General features: G+C 36.4%; 1 protein-coding gene across 1 annotated transcript in view; it reads right to left on the bottom strand.

Annotated features, from left to right (window-relative positions):
* The window catches only part of LOC132557906 (uncharacterized), a 65,824-nt gene that overhangs the window by 4,927 nt on the left and 41,199 nt on the right, over positions 1 to 19,698 (bottom strand). Inside the window, exons 2-6 of the mRNA XM_060222430.1 lie at positions 13,588 to 13,860; positions 7,784 to 8,010; positions 7,403 to 7,577; positions 1,679 to 1,783; positions 1,290 to 1,413 (exon numbers count right to left, since the gene is read on the bottom strand). Coding sequence (XP_060078413.1) covers positions 1,290 to 1,413; positions 1,679 to 1,783; positions 7,403 to 7,577; positions 7,784 to 8,010; positions 13,588 to 13,860 — 904 coding nt within the window. The remainder of the gene's footprint in view (positions 1 to 1,289; positions 1,414 to 1,678; positions 1,784 to 7,402; positions 7,578 to 7,783; positions 8,011 to 13,587; positions 13,861 to 19,698) is intronic.

Genomic DNA, 19,698 nt, shown 5'->3' with positions numbered 1-19,698 from the left:
TTAGACACCAAGTCCATTGTAATGTCATTAATCTTTAGATACGTTCTTGTACATGTGTCTCGCAATGGCTGTTAAATCAAGCTCCTTGTTGTCTACAATTATAATGATTAAAATTGAATCAAACCATTTTTATGTGCCGATATGTATTTTTCAGCAAACGTATTCGAAGAGAAAGTAGCCAATCGGGATTTCAAGTACTTGGAACACGTGTACTTTACACGAAATTCTTGCACAATGAGTGGTGAAGTCTAAAATATGTCTACACATTCCTGTAGGCATAGACTGTACACGTGGAAGTCCTGAGAAAATATATAGTTACCTGTAGATATATTATGTACGTCCGGAAGTAAAGTCTAGAAAAGGCGTAGATTTACCTGAAGTAAAGTCTGTCCATACGGAGGAAAAGTCAAGAGAAGACGTCGATATTCTGTACGTCTGGAGGTAAAATCTAGAGAAGACATAGACTTAGTTGTAGGTATAGTCTGTACGTCTGGAGGTAAAATCTAGAGAAGACATAGACTTAGTTGTAGGTATATTCTGTACGTCTGGAGGTAAAGTCTAGAGAAGACATAGACTTAGTTGTAGGTATATTCTGTACGTCTGGAGGTAAAGTCTAGAGAAGACGTCGACTTACTTGAAGGTATATTCTGTACGTCTGGAGGTAAAATCTAGAGAAGACGTCGACTTACTTGAAGGTATATTCTGTACGTCTGGAGGTAAAATCTAGAGAAGACATAGACTTAGTTGTAGGTATAGTCTGTACGTCTGGAGGTAAAGTCTAGAGAAGACGTCGACTTACTTGAAGGTATAGTCTGCACGTCTGGAGGTAAAATCTAGAGAAGACATAGACTTACTTGTAGGTATAGTCTGTACGTCTGGAGGTAAAGTTTAGAGAAGACGTCGACTTACTTGAAGGTATAGTCTGTACATCTGGAGGTAAAATCTAGAGAAGACGTCGACTTAGTTGTAGGTATAGTCTGTACGTCTGGAGGTAAAGTCTAGAGAAGACGTCGACTTACTTGAAGGTATAGTCTACGTCTGTAGGTAAAGTCTAGAGAAGACGTCGACTTACTTGAAGGTATAGTCTACGTCTGTAGGTAAAGTCTAGAGAAGATGCAGACTTAGATATAGGCATTGTCGGTACAACAAAAGGTAAAGTCTAGAGAAGATATAGACTTACCTGTATATATGGTATGTAGACTAGGAATTAAAAATACTATAGAAGGTGTAAAATTACCTGAAGGTGTCTATATATCCGGAGCTAAAGTCTACAGAAGATGTTGACTTACCTGTAGGTGTAGGACGTACAACAAGAGATAAAGGACAGTTCCGGGGTGTTGTAAGTTATATCTAATGTCGCCTGTAGATGTATGAGATCCCTTTTGGCGAAGAAACGTTCCTCCTGCCACAAAGCTGTATAAAAAAACACGTAATATGACAAAAAGAAAGAAGACACACAATTATCGTTATGTCTATATTAGGAAACCTTCACATGAAAATAGTTCAATGCATACATGTATTTTTTCATTATTTTTCTTGTTATAAGGGAAGGAAACCCAATCCGTTTACATTATAGCATAATTCCTGCACGGCTGGCAGTTCATTGAATGCTAATACCAACTGACGTAGGAATGTTATACGATGATAAATATATCAGTTAAATATTTCTTAAGATTACCCTGTGTGTAGAGTAATGGGCAGTTGTTCAAGATTCTTTGATCCAGAAAAGATTGTAGGCTGTATCCGTCTGCGGAGGACAAAAACCAATTTAGTCCCACGGGTCCTGAAAAAAACGAAGATATTGTCACTTTAAAGGTTTTCTATAGATTTACAATTCCACACTAACGGAACTTTTAGTTGTAAGAAAACATCGTGTTTTCTTCTGTTATGACTTGTATGTGTTTCTTAAAGAAGAGGAAACCACTCAACGATGAGCTGTGACATTAATGTTGTGAAAAAGCTTGCAACCGACATCACATTTCGTTAAACGTGGTATACAATATAATGTATGTGATAGGGTATAAACATCGAACTGTAAAAATATATATTCTGATGATATTAAAGCGAAATAGGGCAAATATTTGTTCTTAAATGTTTGTCAAATGCAAACGGAAATAAAAAGACACGAATCGGATAAAATTCCACTGTAGTGCTAGCCAAATATACGATCAATTAAGAGACATTATGTAATTGTCTTTGTCAGTATAATATTGTCCCATATTTGGTGGTTAACTCTATTATGAGAGAAAGATTATACTATCAGGGACACAACATTTAAGGCAAATTAAATTCAAAGTGATATATTTGAATTGTAACAATTTACCATTGTATCATTTAAACTAAGCTTGTCCAACAGGGAACTTTCTGTTGTCACAGATTAGACAGTCTTTATAGAGATAAATATCATGTAAACTTCGTCTGTACAACAGATGACTATCTGTAGTCTGTACAACAGGGAACTATCTGTAGTATGTACAACAGGGAACTATCTGTAGTCTGTACAACAGGGAAGTATCTGTAGTCTGTACAACAGGGAACTATCTGTAGTCTGTACAACAGGGAACTATCTGTAGTCTGTACAACAGGGAACTATCTGTAGTCTGTACAACAGGGAACTATCTGTAGTCTATACAACAGGGAACTATCTGTAGTATGTACAACAGGGAACTATCTGTAGTCTATACAACAGGGAACTATCTGTAGTCTGTACAACAGGGAACTATCTGTAGTCTGTACAACAGGGAACTATCTGTAGTCTGTACAACAGGGAACTATCTGTAGTCTGTACAACAAGGAACTATCTGTAGTCTGTACAACAGGGAACTATCTGTAGTCTGTATGGGAACTATCTGTAGTCTGTACAACAGGGAACTATCTGTAGTCTGTACAACAGGGAACTATCTGTAGTCTGTACAACAGGGAACTATCTGTAGTCTGTACAACAGGGAACTATCTGTAGTCTGTACAACAGGGAACTATCTGTAGTCTATACAACAGGGAACTATCTGTAGTCTGTACAACAGGGAACTATCTGTAGTCTGTACAACAGGGAAGTATCTGTAGTCTGTACAACAGGGAACTATCTGTAGTCTATACAACAGGGAACTATCTGTAGTATGTACAACAGGGAACTATCTGTAGTCTATACAACAGGGAACTATCTGTAGTCTATACAACAGGGAACTATCTGTAGTCTATACAACAGGGAACTATCTGTAGTCTGTACAACAGGGAACTATCTGTAGTCTATACAACAGGGAACTATCTGTAGTCTATACAACAGGGAACTATCTGTAGTCTATACAACAGGGAACTATCTGTAGTCTATACAACAGGGAACTATCTGTAGTCTGTACAACAGGGAACTATCTGTAGTCTGTACAACAGGGAACTATCTGTAGTCTGTACAACAGGGAACTATCTGTAGTCTATACAACAGGGAACTATCTGTAGTCTGTACAACAGGGAACTATCTGTAGTCTGTACAACAGGGAACTATCTGTAGTCTGTACAACAGGGAACTATCTGTAGTCTGTACAACAGGGAACTATCTGTACAACAGGGAACTATCTGTAGTCTATACAACAGGGAACTATCTGTAGTCTGTACAACAGGGAACTATCTGTAGTCTGTACAACAGGGAACTATCTGTAGTCTATACAACAGGGAACTATCTGTAGTCTATACAACAGGGAACTATCTGTAGTCTGTACAACAGGGAACTATCTGTAGTCTATACAACAGGGAACTATCTGTAGTCTGTACAACAGGGAACTATCTGTAGTATGTACAACAGGGAACTATCTGTAGTCTGTACAACAGGGAACTATCTGTAGTCTGTACAACAGGGAAGTATCTGTAGTATGTACAACAGGGAACTATCTGTAGTCTGTACAACAGGGAACTATCTGTAGTCTATACAACAGGGAACTATCTGTAGTCTGTACAACAGGGAACTATCTGTAGTCTGTACAACAGGGAACTATCTGTAGTCTGTACAACAGGGAACTATCTGTAGTCTGTACAACAGGGAACTATCTGTAGTCTGTACAACAGGGAAGTATCTGTAGATGTACAACAGGGAACTATCTGTAGTATGTACAACAGGGAAGTATCTGTAGTCTGTACAACAGGGAACTATCTGTAGTCTGTACAACAGGGAACTATCTGTAGTCTGTACAACAGGGAACTATCTGTAGTCTGTACAACAGGGAACTATCTGTAGTATGTACAACAGGGAACTATCTGTAGTCTGTACAACAGGGAACTATCTGTAGTCTGTACAACAGGGAAGTATCTGTAGTCTGTACAACAGGGAAGTATCTGTAGTCTATACAACAGGGAACTATCTGTAGTATGTACAACAGGGAACTATCTGTAGTCTGTACAACAGGGAACTATCTGTAGTATGTACAACAGGGAACTATCTGTAGTATGTACAACAGGGAACTATCTGTAGTCTATACAACAGGGAACTATCTGTAGTATGTACAACAGGGAACTATCTGTAGTCTGTACAACAGGGAACTATCTGTAGTCTGTACAACAGGGAACTATCTGTAGTCTGTGTACAACAGGGAACTATCTGTAGTCTGTACAACAGGGAACTATCTGTAGTCTGTACAACAGGGAACTATCTGTAGTCTTTACAACAGGGAACTATCTGTAGTCTGTACAACAGGGAACTATCTGTAGTCTGTACAACAGGGAACTATCTGTAGTCTGTACAACAGGGAACTATCTGTAGTCTGTACAACAAGGAACTATCTGTAGTCTGTACAACAGGGAACTATCTGTAGTATGTACAACAGGGAACTATCTGTAGTCTGTACAACAGGGAACTATCTGTAGTATGTACAACAGGGAACTATCTGTAGTCTGTACAACAGGGAACTATCTGTAGTCTGTACAACAGGGAACTATCTGTAGTCTGTACAACAGGGAACTATCTGTAGTCTGTACAACAGGGAACTATCTGTAGTCTATACAACAGGGAACTATCTGTAGTCTGAACAACAGGGAACTATCTGTAGTCTGTACAACAGGGAACTATCTGTAGTCTGAACAACAGGGAACTATCTGTAGTCTGTACAACAGGGAACTATCTGTAGTCTGAACAACAGGGAACTATCTGTAGTCTGTACAACAGGGAACTATCTGTAGTCTGTAAAACAGGGAACTATCTGTAGTCTGAACAACAGGGAACTGTCTGTAGTCTGTACAACAGGGAACTATCTGTAGTCTGTACAACAGGGAACTATCTGTAGTCTGAACAACAGGGAACTATCTGTAGTCTGTACAACAGGGAACTATCTGTAGTCTGTAAAACAGGGAACTATGTAAGTCTATACAACAGTCAACAGGGAACTATCTGTAGTCTATACAACAGGGAACTATACAAACAGGGAACTATCTGTAGTCTGTACAACAGGGAACTATCTGTAGTCTATGTAGTCTACAACAGGGAACTATCTGTAGTCTGTACAACAGGGAACTATCTGTAGTCTGTACAACAGGGAACTATCTGTAGTCTGTACAACAGGGAACTGTCTGTAGTCTATACAACAGGGAACTATCTGTAGTCTGTACAACAGGGAAGTATCTGTAAGTCTGTACAACAGGGAACTATCTGTAGATGTACAACAGGGAACTATCTGTAGTCTATACAACAGGGAACTATCTGTAGTCTATACAACAGGGAACTATCTGTAGTCTGTACAACAGGGAACTATCTGTAGTCTGTACAACAGGGAACTATCTGTAGTCTGTACAACAGGGAACTATCTGTAGTCTGTAAAACAGGGAACTATCTGTAAGTCTGTACAACAGGGAACTATCTGTAGTCTATACAACAGGGAACTATCTGTAGTCTGTACAACAGGAACAGTCTTTAGTCTGTACAACAGGGAACTATCTGTCACCCCAGAGATTAGTCGATTTGATGATAAGGATTAAATAAAGATGTTCTATATGCTACGGCACCAGAAAGTACTTCCCGTTTTATTTAGCATAAACTCCTGTTTACTTATGGCTTAATACCAAAACTAATTAATTTGGTTTTACCCGTTGTTAGCTTCGCTTTGCTATAGTTATTCACAGATAATCAATGGAAGTAGGATTGTTTGCCCAGGTCAAACGATCCTCCATACTCCATAAAAATGTATAAAACCAAAGAATGAGAAGTATATCAAACATGTCGTGTACATCGTGTTAGTGCATTTTAAAGTTCATGTGGCGACGGAGATCCTGAAACGTCTTATACACTTATAAGATTTATAACTGTTTACGTGTGCAGGTTTCTGTCATTCCTCGTGCTGCTAAATTGATCAAGGGTTTTTTATCATCGATCTTCTTATCGGCATTTGTTTTCTTTTTTCTTAAAATTTGACTCGAAATGTACGACAACAGGCTATCGCCAAATTACTTAAAATAGCAAATAGAAATTTATTCACCCGCTTTGGGAAATTTGTGTATGTACACTGGTTTGGTTATCAGAATATACTTAGACTAAACAATCTATTTTTCGTATTGTTCCAGCTACTACAGTCTCCTGTATCTAATTAAAAACAGTGCCAAGAATATAATATTTTGATGATTTTTTTATGTTAAATAATGTAAAACGGACTTACTATAGAGTACACAACTTGAGATGTTACGCTGATAAGATAGTTTTATTACAAATAACGTTGTTTACATATGAATAGATTTAGAATATTTTCATTGGCTAGTGGTTAATTCTTTCCCATTTATTTATTGATTTCGTAACTTTTCCTTCTTTCGAAACCAGCGGGGAAAAAAAAAAAAAAAAACAATTTCCTGTCATGTCATGGAATTTGAACATTAATATCTTTTTGAAAGAGTAGAATTTTGAAAACACCAATTTCCAATTTGCTTATAGAAAAAACAAATAGATATGTACGAAATGTTAGAGGTGATGATGACATGTTTGGGACAAGTTGTTTTCTCTATCAGAACCACATATCACGACTGAAAAAGCATCTGTCAATCTCATCTGGTCATGATCTGTCGTCAGGTCGTATTTATTGTTGATATGAATGAAGAACTTAACTCAGTTTATATGTAAACAAAATTGTATTTATATTGACAATAAATACAATGTGACAACTGTTCAATAGTTACATTCACATTTAAGATATTATCGTGTTTATTTGTTAAGGCATCCATCTACCTGTTTGTTTACTGTATATCATAATCATCTAATGATTTACGGGACTGAATTTCTTAGACGGCCTGCAGCGTAACGGAAGTCAACAAGATAAAACAATGGCGTCATATTATCGTTATATCATCAGAGATTTATGTATACTCCTGTTAATAGATTGCAGATCAGTAATGAGTAAATTAATGATAGCCATTGACGTAACATAACTATAAACCTCACCAGTGAGCTGGAAGTCTCGTATGACGTCAGTTAGGTTAAAGAACGACATCGGAGCGGTCAACTTGGCGAGCCACTCATCGCTCACGTTAACACGACCTTCTTGCTCGAACAGCCAAAACGTGTAGACGTTTGGTTTGCCCCCGACAGTCAGAGGACCTCTGTACGCCTTGATAGTCTGTAAAACAATACAGTGTTACAAGCAAGATGGTATAATTCATACATCATACAATTCGATTTTGAAATTAATTTTTCGTTACTTAAAACCATTTGAACTTTGAGATCAATTTAATTTTAGTACTGTACTGTTTTATCAACAGCAATATTATAAAAAAAAACATTTCTCCACCAATGAATTGTTTAGAACGTTGCACGTGCTCCTACCTCGGCAACAGAGAGGTCCCCTCCCTCTATGTTGATAAACACACCGTGTACGATATGACTACCAACGTCGTAGATGAACAACGTGTACATTTTCCCCGCATCTGCTTCCCACGTGATGGATGGCTGCATGCGGGCCTCCCAAGGATAATACACCTCATCCGAGAGAGCATCGACAGTAAATTCTTTCTGTTCTGTTGTCCACGTGTTACCACAACCGGAATAGCTACCTGTGGGATATTTTAAATGGTTTGTTGAGTTGAATGAACAACAAAAGAGCAGAAGAAATGAATATATAAACATCATGTTGGTACTAACGATTACAATAAATAAATAAAGTGAGGGTAACGAGTAAATCCTCAACCAAAATAATGGCACGTGTTCAAAATGAGAATTAGGGTAGTAACATCGACATCATCAGGTATGCTAACGGGTAACGAGCACACTGAACTGAATGTTGAACAGAGAATAAAAAGGACATAAATTATTAGTCAACAGGTGGATTTTTTTTTAGTATCAATTCATTTTCCTTTTATAACACAAACCTGCAAGTAGAAAACGAAAGAAAAAGGAAGAAACCATTAGATGAATCGAGATTAGAAAATAGCATGGGATTTCCGTAATATCTTATACGCAATGCATGTAACTGCTTACATATAACTTGACGAAATGCTGTTTCACATTTTGTAAATGGTTTTCCCTAATGTTCTGTAATATGATGTGTACTTAATGCTAATATTGTGATATCATTTCAAAGAGAACGTACCAAGTAAGTTAATGGTTAATCAATGTCTTTCTGACAACATATTGTGATACTATTCTTATCGGAACTCCTGAGCCCAATAGCCTAAGGTTTTACGTGACAGGGATAACGTGAATCATACAAACTGGACTATACCCTTTTGTGGTTAATTGATTTATCCCGAAAAACTAAATCAATGTGAAATATTTTTGTTAGAGATTTATGATATCATAGAGTCACACAATGAATATAAATGGATCATACAGTTGTTTAATCTCTCTGGAACTGGTCAGTGGGCCTTATCGCGAAACCTAGGAAGTCAAAATTGGTTCGATATTGCATAATGAAAATGAAAACACAATACTAAGCGCCCCTCCCCATTTTTCGATTCCTTTTGGGTTTTTTCTATCAACCACCTCTTCGGTTTTTAATTCTGGCACTTAGTGACGAGTCTTAGAATGATAAACCAGCCGTATGATGAAGCTTAATTCATTATTTGGTTCTACTGTATCTTATACTAGAATTGTATTGAAAAGTGCTATTCACTAGTGGGTCTTTTGTACAATCTTTAATTGTTGAAGATGTCTTTCTGTAGGAAAAACATTAAGCATTTTCTACAAAACGTTATCAATCGATCATAAGGTAAGGAAGGCGAACATACAAACACTCATCCCAAATGCTGGAAATTGCCGTTTTATCGACCCGATTTTCAATGACTCCGTAAAACGTAAGTATTTAGATGTAATTGTATTGAAGAATGGTCCCATCTCGACAGCTAAGGCTGCACGAGATAAAGCAAATACCGAAATTGCAATAGTTTTGACATGTACCTAAAAGAAGTCTTTTTGTATTTTATCATTGTTACTTCAAGCTCAGTGCCTTTTTAATGACTCTAACTGTGGGCGAAAATACCCAATCCTTGGTTTACTGCTAAAGATGGAAAGGTTTAAATTGCAGAAAAAAATCCTGGCGACTTCTACTTGGTATGATAATGGTTTTTCTCTGTTATTTTGTCCTTTCTTAATTTCCTCTTGTCTATTTTTCAGAAAAAAATATACAAGAAATAACATAGTTTTTCTTCGTTTGAAATTGCAACTTAAAACGTATGATAAAGCAAGCTGCCATTTCGTAAACACGTAATCAACAGTAAGCGACATGTAATTGAGTTTCTCGGGGTCGGGTAATCCTCTGAGTAATACACAGATTTAAACCAACATCTAAAAGGTGTGGTTGTAATCGTTTCTTCTGCGTTACCTGACACATCTGCAGACTGTGTTTATTACTTCAGGCGCAATATTCCGCCACTGTCAATAGTACAAACGATTGTTGTTAATATCATATATCAAAACACGCACAAAATGCCTGCATATACCACGGTAATCTGTAGTTCCCCAGTTGACCATTTTAAAGGTAATATAGCGCTTGGGCTGATACGTCGTCCTCGTGCTGCGTATGATAAATGATAGTAACTGGGCATACATATTTGTAAAGCTATAGTAGACATGCCTAGAGACTTTACCGCAAGTATCCGTGTATTTACGATCTATTCATTTCCCGTTGTAGTACTTTTAAAAACATATTCGTGACATAACCTATACTTCATCCGCAGATATTACCACGTGACATTAATGTCACTTTCAATGATTCGTTATGCTGCATGGCTGTGCCTTCACGCATCTGTTTGTTACGTGACAACTCGGGGTACCCATACACCGTCATAAAAGATGAAACATGGAATAAAGTCAGTAAAAAACCAAACAAAACTATTGTGAAGGTGACTGTATTCCATTTAAGCTTTAAACGAGTTTTTCTTTCATAACTCTAGGAAACTGGATAATGGATAGATATTGATAATTGTGTCTTTTTGGCGTGCGAATGTTATTACTATTATCACTTGACGGGATAAGGAAACGGTTTAAAATAATACGACATCAAATAAAAGACAAAAAAAAAAAAAAAAAAACTCCGAAAACTCAAACAAAAATAAACCAAAAAACAAACAATCAATACCCCATGCAATAAGCCATACCTTGGTAAATTAACCATTCGTGTTATGTTATTGAAATTATCTCTGATTGGAAGTGAGTTAATTGAGTTTAATACACTGTATTTTACTGTAAATGAAACATGACCTACTGAACTCTGTCTGGTCTTCGATTTTCAATATGTATGGATCTGTAAATATAATTAAGTATGACCCTTTCGAACACGGTCTTGGACGACCTCGTCAAACAACTGATGTTTATATATCTTAATGTAAATAGTTTTAGCTTCCAGAATTTCAGGTTTAATGCAGACTTGATCACGTCGTCCATATCAAACTTAATTGATTATATATTTACACCTGGCCACGAAATCGTGAAACAGACTGCCTTTTTCATGATCCTGTGAGTTTCACTTCATAATCCTGTGACAACTGCATACAGCAAAAAATAAAATTTTTAGTAAAGGAAAATATTTGACTGGTGAAGTGTCATTACAAAATGTTTTCAAGCACGAGTGATCAACAGGCATCATATATACATCACATATACAGTGAAACATGAACCCAAAGGATGGATATGACATTTAAACTAGTACAATGTTCATGCTGAGTTGCTGTGAAAAAAGGACAACACTTTACGAATCACATTGCTTTTGTTAATACATGTTGAATTTAATGATAAAATTCAAAACAAATATCACCCATAGTTGGTATTTCGTTCAATGAAGGGAACATTATCAATGGTCTCCTCGCGCTCAACACATTTTATCGTAGCTTCATGAGCTCAGAAAATCGATGATTTTTACAAATTTGAACATCACTCTGTTCCTGCTATTTGAGACATCATCTTGTTTTGTATGAACGTCACCAAAAAGCATAAGTCATACATGTAATGTTTGGAAAGGCGGACACGTTAATATATAACGAGATATTTGTGTTCCGCGCGATATATTTTACAACTGGTGTTTGAATATTTTTAAACAAGCATTATTGATGTCAGCTTGTTTTTTTTGCTGAGAATGTTAACGACTTTGTAATATTTACGGGACGCGCTAGCGAGCTTTGTCAGACTTATCTATATGTTTTACACAGAGAAGTTATAATATGATATATTCTAATACTACAGCATAAAATGTATTCACTTTCTGTAAGAGTTAAGGAAGTTATGATCTGTCTGGAAATATGAAAAAAATGACAGATGTATGTAGAGTAAATATTACGACTTACTGGGAATAGAGGCGCTCGCGTTACCGTTTTATGCCTCTCCGAGATAGACATGTTTCGAACGCTAAAACGACAGTATAAGTACTGTGGAGTACTTACATTATTACAGGACTTTATATATATATGTATGGATTAAGTGCCTGGGTCGTGTGCATTATTACACAAGGTGGTACTTAAATGGTTGATAATTTGTCTCATTTCATCCTTTATAACCCAAAAGCCATCAGTGCTCTTTTAACAGTGTCTATGTTTTCCCCCATTTTCAGACTTTTAGTCACTTTTTTGAAATCTCAAAATAGTCATAACAATTTCGACTTAGCCAGCGCCTCAAATCGAATGATATGCGGCATCCCAAGACACAGTTTAAGGATGTATGATGCCAAAACTTTTAAATATATCTTTTGTTCTGGCGATAAAATTTGAAAAGTAAGACGGCATAGGGTAACTAAAAAGATGTCGCCTCCGTTCTTTTACCACTTAAGGTGTCAGAATACGTGTTATAGGAAATATGCATTTTCGCTTATTTTTTCAGTTTTTCGAGATTACCAAAAAGTTTTTTTTCATTAAAAAGCAATAAAATGATATTGGATAATAAGCTATCTCAAAATGCTAATTTTCAATTTGATTTGCAGCCGCGAATTTCCATAGCAACCGAAAAATGTAAATTTCGAATAATTACTTAAATGCTTTATTTTCCAAAACTGACATGTAACCTTTTTCAAGACTTCATACTTTGATAGAAAAATGATGTATGAAAATATTTTTTATGATAAAAAGAAAGGGTCACTGTGCTTAGAATATTAATTTTTTTTCTTGCATCATTAAACAGGCAGAAATATTTCTATTACATTTACACAACGGCTTATTAAGCGCTCCACTTCTGGCAAAAAGAGAACAACTTTTGATAACAAAGAAAACAACGACGAACGACGTAACGCAAACGTTAATAGAAAAGTGAAATGATATCAAATTGGAATTTGTTTTATATCGATTTATGTCCGATCAAAGATGATATTAAGATATCCTTAAGTGAACCCGTATCACTCCTTATACGTCTGTGTAACATTGAATACTGACGATAATCGCAGGTTTAGTTTAGATTCGTTGATAGGGTTGGATTATTCGTTGGCTTTCATTTTAATCCAACATACAAAGTACTTATTCAGTATTCAAAGTAGGCAGAAATAATTAAAACTTGTTTAAATTCAAAACACATTTAGTGTCTTTGGATTAGTGTAGAAACCAGCATTAAAATGCTGGGAGCTCATTTCAAAAGGGATAAGGGATGTGTTTGCAGCATGTGAAAGTATGGGCGATACTCTCGAAAGGTCATAAGAAAACGTAAAGTTCAGGAAAGCTAAAAGAAGCAAAGAATGATATTCTTTCGTCTCGAAAATGAAACAAAAAATCTGATATAACATGTTTTCGTTACCGAGGACATTCAACTGGCAGGTTAAGATATCAACTAACAAATAATGATAAGGAAAACAACGGAAAGTTGAGGCAAACAGACCGAAGTCGTGTGTTTTTTGTTCACTTTCCAATAGGTAGCTGCTTTAGTTTCAATTTCAGTGTGAGTAGTATAATCTAACCGTATATGGATCTAAGGTAAATAAAAGTTTCCAGTCAAATGTGTGCCAAGTGACTTCTAATACATTACAAAAGATTATAAAGTTTCTCTTAGGTTCGAAACCAGTACTTCCGTAAATATTGGTCTGGTATTAACGTCGTTTGGTGCCTTTTTTCATTTCGGTTCTAGGAATCTAATTGATCTAGAAAAGGTCTTTACATCCTCCGCCCCAACTAAAAAAAATCAAAACAAAACAAAACAAGATACTTGTCAACTGCTCTACTTACCGGCAGGAGAAGTGAAGTTGATGTTGATGTATTTTTTAACGAGATTGGCGTCTATGCCGACTGAGAAAAAGATTCGGGATACGATGCTATCCTCTACCCCCGGGGAGGAATTCGCACAGCCAAGTGGTAGTATTTCAGGAGCTGGGCAAAAAGTTCGGTAGAGACTTCCAAACCAGAACAGATCCTTGTTCACAGCCCTGGATAAAATTTGCACTAGACAGCCCTGGAGGTCTGTTGTCCTGTTGGCTCGGGAACACGCTGTATCGCCGCTCACTGTGAATAAATTTAGACATTTTCAGACACGTATAATGATACTGGAATAAGAATCAGTTTGTCTCAATTTTATCATAAAAGTGCGAACTCAACTAATGTGATTGTTGAAAATATCAACACAATGGAATGATATCCTTACAGAAAAACCAATGGAACCAAAACAGAAAGTTTAGAGCGAAATAATTCAATAATCACAATCATCACAACTCGTTGTTAAATGGCTCTAAAATGTTTCATGTCGTCCATCATGAAGACGAATACTGCAGACAAGGACAGTGTCAGACATACTGGGTTTGTGTTTCTAACTTTAACTGAAGTCGTGTTTATGATGTATATTGACGCTAAAATTGTTGAACAAAGTTTTGGTATCGATTTAGCTCTTTCAAAGTCCTGAAACGCAAAACATCAATGTGGGGCATGTGTCCATGGAAACAGGGACTGCAAAAATGACCTTCACAGTAGTAGTTCGAAGACTTCATCAGAAATAGACGTTCTATGTCCCTATTTGCATGACACAGAAGAAAATCCATGAATCTGCAGTGACAGGAATCGGAGTGCGCCATTGAGTTAATTTACGTAAACTTGTGTGTCATGAATTGAAACGCATCTAAACTTCTTACACCAAAACTTACGTTGTATGAGTAAAAAAACAATGATGATGTATCAGATTGCGCCACATATAAGAAAACGTAATATGTTTTACAAGCTGAAGAGTGCTATAGAGCGCAAGTCCCAAATGAAAAAGCGTCTCCTAAATTGTAAACATTTATGTCAGCAAATTGAGAGCGTTGTTGAGTGCCCTTCTCGGACTGTTAACTAGATTACTAGTTTTATATCAACATCTGCAATGAATTTGAAAAAAAAAAAAATTAGTGAGATGTCAGACAGAAACATTTCACATCCATCATGTTCTTTTGGGACTAACTTAACCAACTTAGCACTGTGATCACAGAAGGTCTGTTTTTGCCAGACATGTTTCAAAGTTCAATATCTTCAAATTCAATTACCCTTTCTTGATTATGGAGGTACGTTGAGGACTGGGAGTCAGACTTGTGCGGGGTAAAGATAGTTGTGACTTAGTGAGTTGCCCTCTAATACAATTTCCATATTTACGATTGTGACACGTTTGGAGAAGACCCTTGTCATTCCAGACAGTTTTTTTTACTGTAATGCAATCTATAACGGGTTTGGATGTCTACAAAATACATGTAACCGCTTCTTGCTTCACCACAGAGGTCGAATTATTTCCTCTCAATCATCAATAACCATTTTCTTTTCCTTATTTTTTTTAATATCCCGCTATATGAATCAAAGACCCAAAGTGACGTCAAGATCACGTATATAAGGATCATCAATTGGAAAATACCACAATAACAGAAAACAACACATATGATACGATTTTAGACCAGGTGTCAGTCATTGTATCCATGCATCAGGTGCCGTAGCCGTTTCATTACACTAAATCACTTATCGCGTTACATGTAAGTGAAACATTGAAATTACCTGTGTTTTCCAAACAATTTACTTTTCCAAACTTTAGATATTCTTAGCAGTCTAAATATGATGATATGCAAACGATCATGTTTTGAAACAGTATTAGGTAAATTCGATTTGAAAGTGTTGATATTTTTCAGACGATGCTCGTCGGTGTTTTCAATAAGAAGATAATTCTGTTATACATGACTGTATAAACCAGTCAACCCCCGGGTCGGGAAACCTCTCTACAGACATGCTCTGAACCAACACTCACTAACTAAATAATAAACGAATCAGTTATCGGACTCTTTCTCCGGACAATCAAAGACTCCGATAAATTGACGAAATATTAGATAAAATAACGGGACGGTGCCCTGGTGATATAATTAACCATTAGACAAGTTATAAATACATATTACGTTTGGTACGTTTGTGTAACTATGCTCAGAGTGGTAGGAGATAATTCCAGGAGGCGGGTACCAGTCAGAAAGGGTTTTATGTGGTAATTGTATAGAACTATCCTTTGCGGTGTCTGGTCGAATCGACAAGGCCGTTGTTGAACCCATGGTCAGCTTCAATGGTGTTTAAAATATACATTCACTGGATTTTGTTTTCTACGTTCTTTTTCTGTTTATTCTTTCCTCAAATGTCAATATTGTGCTAACTATTTTTGTCATTATTGCAGATGTTAGACACTGCTGGTGAACTTAGGTCTGCTGTTATGTTACGTCCTACTCTATTTTCATAGTGACACAGATATGAATATACTTTTGAAACAGTTTGAAATGACCTTATCCTGCGGTAAATGCACCTGGATTTCGATATTTCTCTGACCAATGTTGATATTCCTTAGTGACCTACTTAGTTTTACGATTTAGGTCCCTGGCATCACTGACGAGTTCTATAAGGATGAAACAGCTGTATACTTTTCTACTTTGCTACACTGTAGTTAATTCTAAATTTGCATTGAAATGTGATAATTACTTGTGTGCCTTTTGTACAATTTAATAGAATGCATCTGAATCCCCTCCCTTAAATATACGTTCTGGCATGTAAACTACTTGACAGCGGTATATAAATGTAAAATTATTGAATAATACAAAGTTTGACATGCCATACTAATATGATAATAAAGCTTGTATATAGTGTGTATATATTTTTATGTCTGGTATCTTTCCATATCTTTTAAACACGCCCGTTCTATCTAGTGTAGAACCTAACTACGGCCCACCCTTGCGAGACTTAATGTGCGCGTTTGATTTTCCACATATTCCGATATGTTCTCCGCCAGACATGTACCGAAAATTTACTGTAAATACAGGGCTTCCTAAAAGTGCTAGTCCATCGTTTTCGTACATGTTGTCAATCTATGTAGTAGATATATCGCACGAGCTCGTCACGTTCTGTATCATTATACCATGAACTATGTTTTCCTTGTATGGGTTCGAAATCGGCTTCCATTTGGGTATCAAAATCTCGTTTTTCTCTAGAAGCTGTACATCCCACGAAGCCAAAGGAAACAGAGAGAATGCTCGGAGGAATTACACGGAGAGTGTTAGCCAGTTGATATTCCATGTCATATTGGCTTCACATCTCTGCTAACTGGATTGGATAAATACATATATACATAATACTTGCTTAAACGATTTTGAATCCATATCTAGACGCATTAATGCTCTACTCCAACATGTTCCTATCTTGTTCATGTCACACAGAAAGCAGACGGGTAAATGAAGGACGATACTCAGCCTATTGTATAACACTATTTGTATAAACCCTAGAGAATCGACAGAAGTAGTTGACATCGATTTTTTACTCAAATGTATAAAACGACTTTTTGACAGCGATAAAGTGGCCTCCCTACAGTACAATGTATTTGGTGTTACATCTGACATTCCATCTTTTTCCGTTTTGTCGCTGACGAGAACACATATCCGACACAGAAATATAATGACATAACGAAAAGTCACAAAGCAACAAACTTCTTTTTTTTCCTGCTGCGTCCAACAAAGAAACCGAACTGAAATTCTGAAAGTAAAACTGAAATTCTGGAGGTCAAACTGAAATTCTAAAAGGTCAAAGTGAAAACTGTTATAAATCAAGATGAATAAACTGAGGGAATGACAGACAGTATATACGTAGACCACTGAAGAGAACAAGGAGACAATGAATTTGTTTCTACTTTGTAAGGAGATTTTAAAAAGAACGAAACAATGGATGTCGCTACGATTTTACGTCATTTTTTTCTTTATTGTAATGTATTTGACGTATACAGTAACTTACTATAGTCTGGAGGTTATTATAGAATATATACGACAGTCGATGTTACAAAAACGATTATGTGGAAAGACATCAGTCGTTATGGCGACAGTTCATAACACAGTAGTGACGCAATTAGAACCTTGAATACCTAAGGACAACTACCAGGCATCATAGTCCATGTGACTCTTCGCTTTGAGAGTTAATGGTGAAATAAATGACATCATCATACATATCCTATTTGTTTGAATTTCTTATACTACAAACTAGACACCACTAAAGAGATTAAAGACACTTTAGACCGTTATATAACGTTACAATAGATAATATAACATTCCGACTATAATAAGTTAGGACACAAATCAACAGATAATTAAATATATCCATTGTTCTACAACAGGTGCGTCAACATCTCCATTTTCTATCGCACAATATTCCTTGTAGACCGAATTTATCTGTCTCTAAAATGTTAATGTCAATTTCCATATGTATGAAGCTGTTCATTTAACAGACAGAACGGAGATGTTTATATAGGTGACTAAACACATCCACATGGGTGTGTTGAATTAAACAATTATTTGCTCAATTTACCCTGAAATCATGAATTCATTTCAAAACAAAAAGTTTATTTGCCTCACTAACTGTTTCAGACCTTACAGTTTGCTATTTTAAGCCATTCCAGTCTGCTCTTTCTGTCTGTCTGTCTGTCTGTCTGTCTGTCTGTCTCCATTTTGACTTAGAAATTGAATTGCCTCGCCATTACCAGTTATTCGGTAAACAAAATTTTGGTCATATGGGGAACCACTTCTAATTTCATATACATATATACTGGTCGTTATTGGATTATCCTTATTCGTGACCTCCTGTTTTGGACCAGGTTTTCATGATGTACAGGGGCTAGATCCTGGCAAGAATGAAAAGAGGTCAGTCCCTGGCGTAGAAGATGAGTCTAGCATTGCGAAACAATTGTCCCTTGTCACGCAAAAAATAGTGTTTCCATTAAAGCTAGCGACAAGTAGGGCGCCCTCGTGTCTCCTGTACTAACTACTAGTAATTGTATATATCTTAGCTGGATCGAGTCCTCATAGTAACTGTTCACAGTCTACAAATCGGTCATAATCTAGAATGTACCCGCACCATCTAAATAGCAGCATTACCACGCCATTACAAAAAGTATCTGTGTTTCCGCTTTCTCGACCGACCTTTCTTTTAATATCGACCCTAACATTTTTTCAACATTTTTGCAAAAAAAAAAAAAAAAAAAATACAAAAAGAACCCCTCTAAATTCTCCAAGTTGATTTTGATCGCGTTTTGTTTTGCACTCTCCAGAAATACTAGTATACTGAGGCAAAGTATGTCATACATTCTCTCGACACTGTTCTGGGAAAATTTACCCAACATTTACAGTAGATACAATACAGAATATTCTTTAAGAGATGTCTCTTTCAACCTATCAAAAAGTTAAATCTCGCGAGATTGACGGAAACGGTAAGTTTACAATGACAAGTATCCGTATGGTGGTGACCATTGTAAATATGTTGTAGAGTAAAGTTGTTTGGGGAAATTGATGGAGATACTGAGTTTACAGCATTTATTTGCTTTGTCACACAGGTCGCATGTTAATTTTATATAGACAGGAATTCTGACTATCAGTTGCGACTAAGACAAAATAAAAATAACGGATAGATAGTCAGAACCTCGGACTGGATAAATATCTCACAATACACACATACAACATTACTACATATCGTACACATAGGCATAAACAAACAAACAAATCCAGACCTACGGATCCTACCCAAAACCCCCCACCCCCACCCCCACCCCCCTTCGAAACCGGAAACATCATAACCCAATAAAGCATAAGGATAATGGCTTCGACAGGGCTTTCAATACAAAACTGGTCAAATACATTTTAAGAATATCTATTTGCACACAATGATAGCCTGGAAATATTGGTTGATAAATTTTAATAAACTCCATGTTTTCATCAATACTGACATTGCCGCCTAGGTTAACAATACGTTATGCATGTAAATTAAATATAAAGTCATATTCTGACTCCAACATTTATCACAATCACGTCTGGGTATCATATTCCC

This window comes from Ylistrum balloti, unplaced genomic scaffold, assembly GCF_031769215.1.
Source record: "Ylistrum balloti isolate Yb309-2 unplaced genomic scaffold, AGI_CSIRO_Ybal_v1 Utg370738, whole genome shotgun sequence".
Taxonomy (NCBI): domain Eukaryota; kingdom Metazoa; phylum Mollusca; class Bivalvia; order Pectinida; family Pectinidae; genus Ylistrum; species Ylistrum balloti.
The sequence above is the reverse complement of the archived record's forward strand: the minus strand, read 5'-3'. Positions and strand labels throughout refer to the sequence as shown.